The sequence below is a fragment of the Hippocampus zosterae genome, chromosome 1, assembly GCF_025434085.1.
Source record: "Hippocampus zosterae strain Florida chromosome 1, ASM2543408v3, whole genome shotgun sequence".
NCBI lineage: Eukaryota > Metazoa > Chordata > Actinopteri > Syngnathiformes > Syngnathidae > Hippocampus > Hippocampus zosterae.
The window spans coordinates 14,071,472-14,085,880 of record NC_067451.1 but is presented as its reverse complement, the minus strand read 5'-3'; the positions used below and the strand labels follow the sequence as shown (position 1 = coordinate 14,085,880).

Here is a 14,409-nt window from a genome sequence, read left to right as displayed (position 1 = left end):
ACATATAGCCTACATTCACAATGTTGACACAAACAATGAAAAATTGATACTCACAGTTGACATTTTTCTGGTCTGTCGTAAAACAATTCTTAGCGACGCTTGTCTCTTTTTCTCTGTGGAGTCATATGAAACTGCTTGCAATACCAACAAGGATTAGACGGAGTGAGAAAAGAACATAGCATTGTTCCCAAGTACCTACCTCTCATTTAATCCAAAGGCAGCCTGAGGCCCAAGCATTGCTCAAAGGCAGACTTCATCTGAGAACACTTCTCATTACATTTTGATCATGTGTCACTTACCTTGAACAGACACCGTAATCTTTGTCTTCTACAATTGTTTTGATTCCAATTTTCAGTTTTTTTTAAAAACAGATAGACCTATACATAGATGGATCGCAATGGAAGGGTTGATGGCTGGATATACTTTATTCATCCCGTGTGGTAGACTAAGTTGTCACAACAGCAAAATTCACACATAAACTAATGATTTCAGAAAAGTGTTGTTTAGCCTTTAGTAATGAGAGGAGATGAGAGGAAGTGGATGGTAGGTCTTTATAGTAATTTTGAGACTAGGGGATGCAATGGGGGAGCCTCAGAATCTTACATTTCTTCCCCGCAAAGTTCTCCATGGCCATTCTCTCAGGGGGGAACTGAGCCAGCAGCGGCGTGGCCAAGAACTCCCTGAAATCTTGGTATTCAATAGGGACCCCTGACACATAGAAAAAAGAACTGGGGTTACGGTAGTGCCGAGGCGGAGCAGCTTGGCTGTGAAAGACCGACTGACAGAAAGAGCTCCAACCAAATATGGCACCAGTCATTAAGTCAATTTATTGGGTTGTAATACTAAAGATCAATAAGGACCCCTGGATCAAAAGGATGGAAGGTGATTGCAGGATTTCAAACAGGACCACAGGTTTTGGAAGCCCATCATAAAGTTTTGGGGCCCCCAGCCAGGGCCCAGGGGTGGTCTTAAGTGGACACGGTGAGGCAGCTGGCAATGTTGGGGGAGAAGTTGGAATAACGTGTTGGATTTATGCCTGGGCTTGGGTATTAGCTGACTTTCTTGCCCTAACTCTCAATAGATTTGCAGGGCATCTGGAATAAACAAAAATCTGAAAAAACCCCTCCACAATATCTGTGTAAACAAGTAACCAGAATATTATCATTCCCATATAAATCACCAAGTTACAAATCTACCACATTTTATTGCAGCGGTAAAACTTTCAATCACAAGCCTACGAAATGACAAAAATATGTCGGTATTTTATGACTGAATTCTGGGAATTCTCTGTGCCCCCATCTTTCTTCCTCAATAATATTCCTGAGTCTTATGATCATCAGTGTACTTCTTTGTTTGTGTTTGCATGTGTGTGTCCTTGGTCAACCGACCCTGGAAGGCAGAATGTTTGTAGGAAAAGTGCTATATCAATTGAAGATTTACTGCTTGATAGACTTCGTCACAAAACTATTGTGATATTATATTTTTTGGCCAAAATTTAAGAAGATTTTGAACAGACAATTTATTTTTAGACAGTAGCAGCATATTGCTATATGATATTAAATGTATTTTTTCGCTGCATGTAATTCACTGTATACAAGTTGGTGTGTTTTCAATTTATTATCCAGGCTATAAAAACTTATATTGGAGACACGTTGAGCGAAAGCAACAGCACTTGCCTCTAACAGGCTTTGCCAAACCAGTTCGTGAAGGATTCCGAAATCTGAGATGATGCTACATCACACACCCGTGGCTGGAACACAAAGTGGATCAGAAACGTTTCAGGGCTGGTGTAACAAAAGATATACAGCATGTGCAAAAGTCTTAGGCCACTATTACATTTGTGATAGTTTATCTCAGGGGTCACCAAACTTTTTGAGAGTGAGAGCTACTTCATGTGTCCTGATTGTGTGAAGGGCTACCAAATTGATACGCGTCTGAAATAACATTTGTACAAATTAAATTTAATAATATTAGAACATTAGCTAGCTAGACGTATACTGTAGCTAGCTAGTTAGATAGCTAAATAGGTAGCTATAGAATCTATAATACTGCCCATGTTTGCATTTTTAAATCATAATTTCTACGAGCAAATCACAATCCTAGCACTGGCGGGCTACTGGTGTGGTCCTCACGGGCTACCTGGTGCTCGCGGGCACCACGTTGGAGACCCCTGGTTTATCTGCTTCACCACAACAATACAATGCCGTGAGCATCTGGCAGTTCCTGGCAAAGAACAACATCACCGTGCTGGATCACCGTGCTGGAGCAATCTTCCTACTCAACAGAACTACCTCTGTAATATTTTTATTTTCTTCTTGAGTTAAAAAACTCGCTACCTATTCTGAAAAAAAAGATTTTTTTGTGTTGTTATATCAGAGGTTTACAATTTGATTTATTTACTAGAGTAGAATTCGTAAGCCTACTTCTACTTTTTACTTTGACGTCTCTTTTCTGTCCCTCTAGATCTAGAATGTGAGTACTTTTGCCCTCTTTTAATATTTTACCTGACTTGTGTTGTACAGTACCATAAACAACTTTTGTGGTATGAGCAACCGCTTTGACATGGGGGAAGACTACTTCCTTGCCCGGTTCAGGCACGGCTTTACCTTGAGCGAGCGCGCTCCGGTGCGCCGTCACGTCGGCCATTGTTTTGTATTTATTTATTTAAATCTAGCGAGAGACCACCGGGCAACACGGCGACACCAGCTGGGCGACGAGCAAAGGGGTTTCTTCATCATGACGGACGAACAAGAAATCATGTGCAAGTTAGAAAACATCCTGGAAGTACGGTAAGGCTGGATAACACATAAAACGACAAAAAGCATGACGTTTGCGAAAGGTCAGCGAATGCAACACCTCCTGCAACAACAGCAAGAGCCCCCTCAGTCCCCCTGGCTGCTTTGTTACCCTATTAGCTAGCGGGGGCTAGCAGTTGGTTAGCAGTGGTGTGCTGATTCTCCGTTAAACGGACAAAGCTAGCCTTTGTTTATTTTCAACACGTCTTGGCGTCATTGCATGGATGCACAAAGGCTGCAGCTGACACAATTGTACGTTCGTAAGCATTCCACGTGTGTAGGAAGATACCAGGTGTGCGTTGCTAAGCAGTGCTGCGGTCGAGCTAGCTACAGTAATTAGCCAACAGCAGTCTGTCAGGAACTCACTGTCCATTCACTGCTCGCTGGCTGACTGGTCCACAATATTTTTGTATGCAGTAATATAAATATTTTGGATTATTTGCAGGCAACGCTAATACAGTACATACAGGGCACTCTACAAAAACACTTCATTCATACAAAAACACAGTTCATTTTGTAATAACTGCGTGATATGATGAACTCAACTGTATTTATGGAGCACTTTCAAAGAGCGATATGATGAACTCAACTGTATTTATGGAGCACTTTCAAAGAGCCATCGTTGCATACAAAGTGCTGTACATGGAGCAACTATCATCTATACAACAATAAAGCAATAAATCAGTAACAAGGACAGTAGAAAGCACCAAACAGTAAAACTAAGATCAAGTCTGAGTCATGCCAAGTCAAATGCCAAAGAATACAAGTGAGTTGTGAGGCGGGTTTTAAAGATGGGCAGCAAGAGGGCTTGCCGAATGTTCAGTGGGAGGTCATTCCAGAGAGAGGGACCAGCAACAGAAAAGGCACAATCCCATCTGAGCCTCTGTTTGTTCTTGGTACTTCGAATAATGTCTGGTCCGCAGACCTGAGGTGCCGGGCCGGTGTGTAGGAGCGGATGAGCTCAGAGAGGTAAGGTGGCACGCGGTCATTTAAAGATTTGAAAACAAATAATACGATCTTGAAAAGAACTCTAAAATGTATAGGGAGCTAGTGAAGGTATGCCAGAGAAGGAGTTGTGTGCTCCCTCTTACAAGTAACAGTCAAGAGGCGAGCAGCAGCATTCTGGACCAACTGGAGACGCTTAATGGAGGATTGCCTGACTCCAAAGTAAAGTGCATTACAGTAATCGAGCCGGGATGTGACTAAGGCATGAATTACGGTCTGACGGTGCTCATGAGGAAGGAGAGGTTTTACTTTAGCCAGCTGCCTAAAATGAAAGAAGCTGGATTAACAACGGCACCAATTAGCCAGTCAATTTTAAAATCACTGTCCAGTTTAAGACCCAAGTTTGAGACTGTTGATTTAAGATAAGGAGACAGAGGACCTAAGTCTACAGGATGGGATGTACAAGGGCCTCTGGGACCAAACAGTATCACGCCTGTCTTCTTTTCATTGAAATTCAAGTAAGACATATTACACATGACAAAGGTAGAACGCTAATACTTTTGAGAATTCCCTTTTACCTATTTTACTCCTGTGTAATAAAGTAAAATGCAATGATGGACCAAAATACAGACTAATGTAGCCATTGAGTGTTTGTATTCGGTTTTTGGCAATTGGTTTTGCTTGAAACAGAAATTACTTTCTCAAAATAATGTGGACAAATTCCCAAGCCACCTTGCAATTGTTCACAACAGAATGTCATTTCTCACAGATTTCATCAAATTTCCAATGTCTTAGTAGTGTACGTCTCAAGCGTCCAAGTTCATCTTTGCAAATGGGTATGTACAAGGAGCCTCCAGTTAACATAATGAGCCCACATTTAGCACATTTTCCAAAACATGACAGCTTGATTTTATTGTGTAAGTCGCCATATTAACTGTTTGGCCACTTGTCAAAATTAGTCAAGAACAGAATACCATGATCGCCATATAAGAAGTCTTGGGGCATTAGATAAATGTTCAAAGAATGGAGCGACTACCACGTACTATTTGGTGCTCAATTCAATTGAGGATTTTTTTTTCCCACTTGGAAGTGGACAGTTTATGAACATTGGGTTCAGAACCACAGGTCCCTGCTGCATACAATGGACACAGTGTGCGAGGACATCACAAGGGATCAGTGTAGTGGAATGGTGGAGACATTTGCAGTTTCTTTTCTCTCTGTATAGCAACGGAAAATATCCGCTGCAATGTCGACTAAAATCGATGGCCAATCAAGAGCAATGCATCGATGGCCAGGTGGACGAGTAATGTGGGCCAGGAGAGGAAGGTGCCAATAGCAACCAGAGAACGTGGTACTTTATTTACAGCACTGTAGGCTCGATACACAGTGTGTGTATTGGTTGTGTGTCTTTAGTTGGCTTTTGCTGCTGTTTTGCTCTTGCTGGTGACATGAGCAAGACCAGAACACAACAAAACCATTCAGTTTTTTCCCCAACATGGAAATCCCTTTTTTCTCAGTTAAAAAAAAATTGAAATCAAAACTTTCCAGTTGACGAGGGGCTTGCGTCTAAGATTGAGATCTCCAACATAACTGTAGTCTAGGGCTGTGACAAATTACCGTAGTCTTTTTAGAATCGATTATCTTGTTGATTATTCAATTGATTACTCTATTAATTGCCAATCCCAATGCATTTGTTGTGCATCACTTTCCTTGTTGGTGGCATTTACTGGTATTGGTTTTCTGCTTGTGAACAAGATGAGCTAGGTGTTGTCTTCTTGTGCCAACAGGAACAAAACAGTCCAAATGCAGAAGATCAAGTCTCGCCTGAAGATTGAGTTTGAGGCTCTGGAGTCTGAAGAGAAGCATCTAAAAGAGTACAAGCAAGAGATGGATCTCCTCCTTCAGGAGAAGATGGCACACGTGGAGGAGCTCCGGCTCATCCATGCAGATATCAATGTGGTGAGTATGTGCCACAATTACAGAGTGGTACCATTATCATTACAGCATGCAGTTTTGCAGTTAATTTTCTATGCAATCTAATTCAAAGTTCAGCTCAAATCTTAAAATGAACTTATTCAGCAAAAATACATGATACATCCCATTCAATTTGCCCAAAATATGAACAAGTTCACAAACTTCAACCTTTTTTATTCTACTGAATGTAACTTCATTCACCTCAGTCAGGTATAACACTGATAGCCCGTCTTCAGTTAATTTTTACATAGGTATAAAAGAAGACAAATTGCTTTGTGAAAACAACAATTGAGAAGCATGGGTGTATTGCGGATGAATAAACATGAACATTTCCAAACATACAGCATTGCATTTGTCCAGTTCAGAATTTTTGGTGTATTTTTGTTTTTCCAAAGATGGAAAGCACAATCAAGCAGTCTGAAAATGACCTCAACAAGCTGCTAGAAACAACTCGCCGTCTGCATGATGAGTACAAACCTCTGAAGGAGCATGTTGATGCGCTGAGGATGACTTTAGGACTGCACAGACTCCCTCACCTCAATGAAGAAGAGGAAAAGCTCTCACTGGAGTCAGTGTAACGCACGCGCGCGCGCACACACACACACACACACACACACACACACATACATTCATATAAAAACTGGAGCCAGACTTGGAGGTGGGAATTGATTGCAAGCACCTGGAGGCCCGGCCAGCCGGGCACAGCCTGAAGAGGTCACGTGAGTCCCCCTTCATCACCTGAAGGGGGACAAGGGTGTTGGATGGTGGCCGTTTGCATCTCTGCTTTTTTTTGCAGAAGATGTCGTATTGGTATTGCTTCATCAAGCCGCAATCTCCAAAGCTCTTTGGAGCGGTTCGCAGCCAAGTGTGAAGTGTGAAGGAAAGTGAGCAGCACCTTCAAATCTGAGACCATGGACCTCAGTCAGAAATGGGTGGAGTTCTCTCTCCAAGTAGGCTAACATCCTGCTTCAAATGGAGGAGTTCAAGTATCTTAGGATATTAAGGTCTTGTTCACGAATGAGGGCAGAATGGAGCCGAAGATCGACAAGGAGATCGGTGCAGCGTTTGCAGTGATGCCGACTCTTATCAGTCTGTTGTGATGAAAAGAGTGGTGAGTTGGAGTCAAAAGAACAAAAACCTGGATACAAGCAGATGAAATTAATTTTCTCCGCATGGTGCTCAGTCTATCCCGGAGAGGGTGAGAAGTTCGGGAGGGACTCAATGTTGAACAATTGCTTTTCCACGGCGAGGAGTCAGATGAGGTGGCTCAACCATTTGGTTAGGATACCTCCTGGACGCCTCCTTCGTGAGGTGTTCCAAGCATGTTCTTCCGGGAAAAGAGAAACCAATTCAAAGTAGGTCCTTCTGTCCACTAGTAAAAGAACAAGATAGTATATTGTGTGATCGTGTATCAAGATATAACAAGAGCATCATAGCGACTAGAGCTTATTTCACATAACAAGGAAGTCACGAGTGGTGTCCCAGCACAATGATGTGTTCTCGTAAGCCACTGTTTTGTAGGAAGTGACTGTTTGGCAATTGCTTTTGTTTTTCAAAGGAAGATTGTGTATGGGTCTATCAAAAGCTTAGTCAAAAGTAGCTTTGTCAGTGAAGGTTTGATTACAATCACTTGAAATTACTGTGCTATACAGCCTGCCAACAGACTAATTTAGCGCGTTAAGTACAACAGTGCCAACTAATGGTAGAGCATCCTTTAATAGATGAGTAATGATTCGATCTAACCAGCAATTTGAGTTGAGGTGTGAAAATCCAGCGCTGAAGGATTGATCAGGCAAAACCCATGTTGGTTTGGCGTACTCATTATGTACTCCAAGGACACTGTACTTGAGAAAATCGATGGCAGAAGGTACTTAATTTTGGCTCTCAGAGTGATCATTTTGTCCAAAAAAAGCCATGAAATCATCACTCTTATGACTCATAAAAATAAAAGGATCATTTGACTGTCCAGCTGCATGCCTGAAGTCAACTAAGGTTCCCCACCCCCCTTTCTTTTTTAAAATCATGATTATAGGCCACACTGCGGAGAGGCTTTTCAGTGGAGGTTTGAGTGGCTAGGGCTTAGCTTAGCTAAAGCTCAGCTCAAGTGTTTTGCTGTTGTTTACATTCATTCTGCTGCCGAGAGCACCTGTCAGACCTGAAAACGGTGCACGGCGGTTGCGCTGTCTCATCCAGGATGTTGAAAGTGGTGTGAAAAGTCCCTGGAACATGTCAGTGAACACTGTAATCCAATGGTGATTGCTGTAAGTCTGCACGATTTTAGGAACCGGCAACTAAGGTAAAAGTACAGTTAAAAATGAAAAGGTACGTCGTCTCAGTCATCATCACTTTCCATCGTCCGATCTCTGGAGCGCCCAGCCTGGTAGTTTTTTTTTAATCTGACCTGTTCATGCTGTCATTTTCCCCCCAATATCACTTCAATAACAAGTGGTGCTATAGTTATCGTGCATCCCTAATTCTATTGCACTAATTTCCAAAGCCTGCCCTTATTATATTCACCACTCTGTGGAGGGTTGCAATCAAGCGGTGAAAGATTTTCTCTGTGAGTGTTCTTAGCTCCTGTTTCTGTGACAGAGTTGTGTTGAGCAGATCAATGCTGCTTGAAGGAGGAAGAAGGTGTGCCATATGGGAGTCTGGTGGATGTCGGGTGGAGCAGTTCAGCTGCAGACTGTTTATCTAAAGAGTTTGTTTAGTGGTTGGATTAATTGGGAACATTTTAACAAAACATCTCCTGCAAATTCTAATTGGTACGCTGCTGGCTGAAACTGTGATCATCGATCGGTTGTTGATCAGCTCAGTGTGTTTCTAACCGCAAGGCTGCTGGCCATCACTTCTATTCTGTTCTTAGTGCCACGATGCTCTCAGACTCCTCAGTGGTACATCTCACTATGCGAAAAGTAATTCTGCAATGATTTGATACCTTTTTAGTGCCTATTGAAATTGTCCTACTGAAGTCGTGATCGAGCAACTTTCGAGCAAATGAAATCACATCTCATACGCCTGTTGGGTGTTAGGATTTTCAAATACTCTGAGAGAAAGTGACACATTTGCATGAAATGAGTTCTAACGCAAAGAAGAGCAGTTTGAAATTTAGAATACATATTAAATGAACATTCATTGAACATGAAATATTGAGGTGCGTCGTGTTCATGAAATGCGTGAATACGTGGTACGTTGATGGATATGGTTAAAGGAAAGCCAGCCTATTAGATTTGTTCTTCAGTGAATTGTACTCCATCACAAACCCATTCTGAGAGAAACCAGAGCATAATGAAATAGGATATCACCTTTTTTGGGGGGGCGATTTCGCCAGTCTGGCATAAAAACCAAGGTGGAAATTTTTCTTCCCCATGCCCTCCCACCCATGCACAAAGACACTCACATTAACTCAGACAAACACTCTCAATATGACTGTACTTTGGCTCAGAATTGTATATTCAAAAAAGGGAAAAAAAAGTGTGAGTATGTTTTCTTTTGTGTTAATGCTCCTGATGTGTGATGGGATAGGGTTTGTAAGATCCTGCAAATGAGACTCACAGCCAGCGCTGTCTGTCTTGTCTTTGTCTTCGACAGTTACTTTGAGAAGCAAAAAGCAGAGTGGCAAAAGGAGCCACATGAGCCAGCCATCCCAGAATCTCTTGCTGCCGCTGCTGCAGCGGCACAGCAGCTTCAGGTATCCCGGAAACAAGATGCCCGTCAGACTGCTACCTTCAGACAGCAACCACCACCCATGAAGGTATCTGCCAGCCCGAAAGCACTCAAGAGGGGAACACGTCTCTGGGTGGTATTGTATTTGAAAGAAGTCAAATTAATTAGAGCGTTTGTAAATAATTAATTGGACTTTAAAGGGGAAGTCAAGTCAAAACTTTATTATACATTTTATGGGGCCATACCAGTCTAAACACAGTATTCTGATTCATATTGCATTTGTGTAATATGAAATGAGCAGCAAAATCCTCCTGTTTTTACGCCATCCCAGGGAGTGGCCACGTGCTGTCTCAAGAAAATGACACGAGACATGGCGATATAGAAGTATGTCGCAAAAGTGGAATGGAAGTCCATTTCTCGCATTTCCACAAGTTATTTAACAACGCCACCGGGATCCGGTGGAAACTGTCAGGGAAACCCAATTACAATTGCTCAGCACTCAGGTAACAACAAATCACGACTAGCTTGCAAATGTTACATGACCAAAACAGGTGTGGCAAAATGGCTGCCCTGTGAGATGGATAAAAACTGGTTGATTTTACTGCTAGATTCATATTCCACAAACGCAATATTTATCAGAATGCTATGTTTAGACTGGTCTGGCACTTAGGATATATTATTATGACGAATTTATGACTTGACCCTTTGATCTTGTAATACTGTATATTCCGCTGTTCTTTTAAACCTCAAATACAGTGGCACTTAACAAGTTTACATTGTTTTGTGACCAAACTTGTAATATTAAATTGGTTATCGCCACTAAAATGATTTGAAATGACAATCTGTTCCAACCCCACAAAGCATGTTTTAGGAAACAAAAAGGCAAAAGACATCTTAAAACATTCCAGGTTTTTTTGGATTCTAAATCGGCCCAGAGTATGACACACCAATCAAAAAAATGCATCATGAAGAAGAACGAAACAAATGGGTTGTTCTCAGAAATGGCGGTCTGCCCCAGGCTGCAGATGGTGACCCACTTTGAGAGTCAATATTTTTTCCCTTTTAAAATCAGTCACCAAATTTGACTGGTTCCAATACTGGATATACAGTATAATGCAGGCATAAAGTAAACAACCTGACTGATATTTGCGTTGTCCATAGAACCTGCTCGTGCTGGGTTCTATGGAAAAAAAATACTTTGTCACAATATTTATATAAGGCGTAGGGAAAAAAAGTACCGGTAGTGTGTTTCCGGTAACCCGACTGACCGAGAATTTCTACGTCGAAAAAAAACTTTACTGTCGGCATTTTTTTCGAACAACCCTCTACATTTTCGCCATATTCAGGTTGAGTGCGTGCGTCGTTTTCCCTGTTGTCTGTCAACAACATTCAAACATGGCGGCGGCCGCGATCTGCGTTTTCTGTGTTAGAGTTGCATGCTCGTACCGTAATGTTAAGAAAATAGCATCCATTGATGTATCTAAAAAAATTTGCGAACTATTTGATGAACACCACGGGCCTAGTAAACACCGGGGGCGGAGGAGGACGTCGGCGGAGGAGGAGGCGCGCCCCCCCCCCCCCCCCCCCCCCAGTCCGGAGCAGGGAGAAAACTAAATGGGTGGCGGTGGCGCCGGCCGCGGTGCGGTGCGTTGCGGCGGGTTCAATGTCTTCTTGTTTTATGTTTTATGGTTATTTTGTTTAAAGTTTTTTTTAAATTAGGTTAGCTAAGCATTTAGCATGGCTTCTCGGTCTTTCCCTCTGTTAATTACTTCTCTTAATCCCTTCGAGAGTGTGATACTTAAGGGAAGAGTATCGTATTCGCCGACATGGTGGCTGTAATTACTGAATTAGGAGCAAAACAGTAATGTGTTTAGCAGGCAAAAGTAGCCAGCTGAAGTTCGTCACTTGCGATCGCTACCGAGCCTGTGGTGGCTCTCCTCGACCTGCTAACATAGGTAGCCCAAAGAAGCTTTTTGGGACGCCGTTCAATTATTGGAAAAACGTAACAATTTTATTGTTCTCAATTTTGTTTCTTTATGTTTTGATAAGGTTCAAAATGGAAATTGCTCTGTTTGTGTAGTTTGAAGGAGTATCCACTACTAAGCATGTCGTGAGGGTTTTTTTTCTACTTATTAATAATTATGGGTTTGTTGTAGTTAGTCTATTGCTTCCCAAAGTACTCGTATTCATTATTTTGCATTCACCCACCTCTCTATTAATTAATATAATCAGTCAATCTATAATCAAACTGACCTGCGAAAATGAGTCATAACAAAACTTACTTTAAAAAATGAATCATTAATGCAAGCGTCTTAATTAGTATGTGGGTAACAGTTGCTTGTTCCACCAGGAATCTAAATCAGAAAAATGTCCTTTGGATTCCATTTGTTGGTGTACCGCTGTTCATGGGGATAGGAATTGTAAAATTTGTAAAGTAATTGATGGCCCAAAAACATTTGTAATTGCCTGTAGATACTGGCAAAGTGGTTTTTTGCTTTGGCCTGAACAGCAAATAGGTGAGTTTTTTCCCAGTGAAATATAAAGGATAAGGTATCCAAAAAATTCTGCCGAAGTTGAACAATGAAGACGTGGGTTTCGCTTGACTCACTTTTTTTTCCTCGTACAGATCACAGATGACTCTTTAGTTCAGAGGTGGCCAACCATTCAGAGACAGAGCCAATTTTTAAAATTAGTTACTGCTAAGAGCCACATCATAACCTTCCTCGTGCACGCGCATGCACATACACACGCGCACACACACACACACACATGCATACACACACACTTTTTTGGCCAAAGATCAACTTTTGAAGGGACAAACTTCTCACGAATTACCCGATCACGCACGTGCAAGCATACATACACACGCAGCGCTACGCACTCAGGCGGGTGCCCACCAGTGTACTCGTGCACACATGCACGCACACTACGATGAGCAACAGTCGGAATGGGGCGAAACTGAATGAAAACTCAAGATACAAACAAACAAATATTTTTTCCCCACGCATTTCCTCCTCCCAACCCTTGCGGTCGACCTGGGAGCAGTTTGCTGGCTCCCGGGCGATTCTGATCGACGACGCATTGGGCACCGCTGCCTTAAAATCAGAGGTAATTCGCTGACCTGCTGAGCACTTAGCGCCGTAGTTTTCGCGTGAGCGGTGATACAGTCATCTGATTGATTGCTCTCTATGTCAATCAAGTAACGGGATTGATGATATGCTGACGAAGTACGTTCTGTGAAGTTGGTGCCTTGTTTAATTGAACCGCATTGAACCAGCCAGGGCGGCCCGGTAGTCCAGTGGTTAGCACGTCGGCTTCACAGTGCAGAGGTACCGGGTTCGATTCCAGCTCCGGCCTCCCTGTGTGGAGTTTGCATGTTCTCCCCGGGCCTGCGTGGGTTTTCTCCGGGTGCTCCGGTTTCCTCCCACATTCCAAAAAACATGCATGGTAGGCTGATTGGACGCTCTAAATTGTCCCTGGGTGTGAATGTGAGCGTGGATGGTTGTTCGTCTCTGTGTGCCCTGCGATTGGCTGGCAACTGATCCAGGGTGTCCCCCGCCTACTGCCCGAAGACGGCTGGGATAGGCTCCAGCAACCCCCCGCGACCCTAATGAGGATTAAGCGGTCCAGAAAATGGATGGATGGATGAACCAGCCAAAGAGCCGCATACGGCTCGTGACCCGCGGGTTGGCCACCCCTGCTTAAGTTGATCGCTCACTGTAACTGATGTCAGTGGGGGTTTACTGTACTTTGCTAGAGAAGTGCTATCACTCTAAATATATACTAGCGCATCCCTGTATTGAACGTTAAACATGTCTCTTCAGCTTCTGCATGTAAACGGAGAGTAACGGTGTTTTTTCGCACTTTTAAGACCCATTTTCAAATGTCTGTGTTTTCAGACTAAAAACAGTCTCCTTTATCCTCACTCCAGGCTTGCCTGTCGTGCCACCAGCAGATTCACCGCAATGCTCCCATCTGTCCCCTGTGCAAGGCCAAGAGCCGCTCACGCAACCCAAAGAAGCCGAAGAGGAAGCCGGATGAGTAGAACCTCAATTACTAAATTTATGACAAACTGGCCCAGTGTGCTGATCGTGCACACATAAGTGATGGAGCTACAAATAAGGAAGATTCCTACACAGTTTGGCTAAATGTATTATTGGTACTGTTCCTTATTCGATATCAGTCTACCACTGACCCAGGATTGGGTCATATCTACATTGTGTTTCTATCTGTGCTTTTCCTGTGTTAATATGTAACTGTATGACTTCCTGACTATGTTTATTATCCCTCAATCGTGTTCCTCCAATAATAGAACAAAACAGTCAGCCATTGGTATTTGTCATGTTTATTGCCTCAGATAATATACCGTTTGTTCTTTAATTCATTGCATGCATGCCTCTGTGGTTGTTGTCAGTTGTGTTTTGTGCCAAAAATGAAATCCAATAGGTTTAATTGCTACATTGAATTTAAAATTGTTGTTTTATGTTTAGAATGTAAAAGTGACCACCGCCCCAAATGGGGAACATCAGCCAGACGTATTTGCTTTAAGTTTTAATACGGTGATATGAAAATAAATGTCTCTTTTGTACAAAAATGTACACATTTTGTGTTGTTCATATTAGGAAAACGTTGTCATCCTCAGAATATCAGAATTCAACCCAAACATTTTGGACTCAGGTACATAATGTATTCTTTTTGTTATCTGTGTGGCTGTACCACCTGACCAAAGTTGTTCTTCTAGTAGCAATCCTCCAAGACACACACAGTGTGTGTGGTGTAAATCAAAGGCAGAGTGCCTTCACAGGCCCACGTATGCTCGTTTCACCGGCAGTGAGCAGGCGACAAAGCCAAGTTAAACAGGATGGTCAAATGTGGATGGGGAAAGAACAAGGCTCTGTGAAAATTAACTACAATGGTACACTTGCAGAAAGTGAACCTCCACCAAAGCCAATGATCTTTTCATCTTATGATTATCTTGCTAACAAACTGGAGAAAACATCCATGTAACATCTTTGAATTAATAATGTAT

At 42.5% G+C, this 14,409-nt stretch overlaps 2 protein-coding genes across 4 annotated transcripts in view; one reads left to right on the top strand and one right to left on the bottom strand.

Annotated features, from left to right (window-relative positions):
* LOC127595906 (moesin-like) overlaps positions 1–14,409 on the bottom strand; it is a 29,279-nt gene that overhangs the window by 11,030 nt on the left and 3,840 nt on the right. For all 3 annotated transcript variants that reach the window (XM_052057898.1, XM_052057906.1, XM_052057912.1), the window contains exon 3: positions 55–1,750. Coding sequence is in view for 2 of the 3 variants with exons in the window: in XM_052057906.1 (XP_051913866.1) it covers positions 55–63 (9 nt within the window). In the remaining variant the exon portion in view is untranslated. The remainder of the gene's footprint in view (positions 1–54; positions 1,751–14,409) is intronic.
* On the top strand, positions 2,573–13,978 carry zc4h2 (zinc finger, C4H2 domain containing). The gene is made up of 5 exons (XM_052058261.1): positions 2,573–2,789; positions 5,528–5,699; positions 6,110–6,282; positions 9,306–9,468; positions 13,312–13,978. Exons 1-5 carry the CDS (start codon positions 2,737–2,739, stop codon positions 13,423–13,425), a joined length of 675 nt encoding a protein of 224 aa, XP_051914221.1. The 5' UTR covers positions 2,573–2,736; the 3' UTR covers positions 13,426–13,978.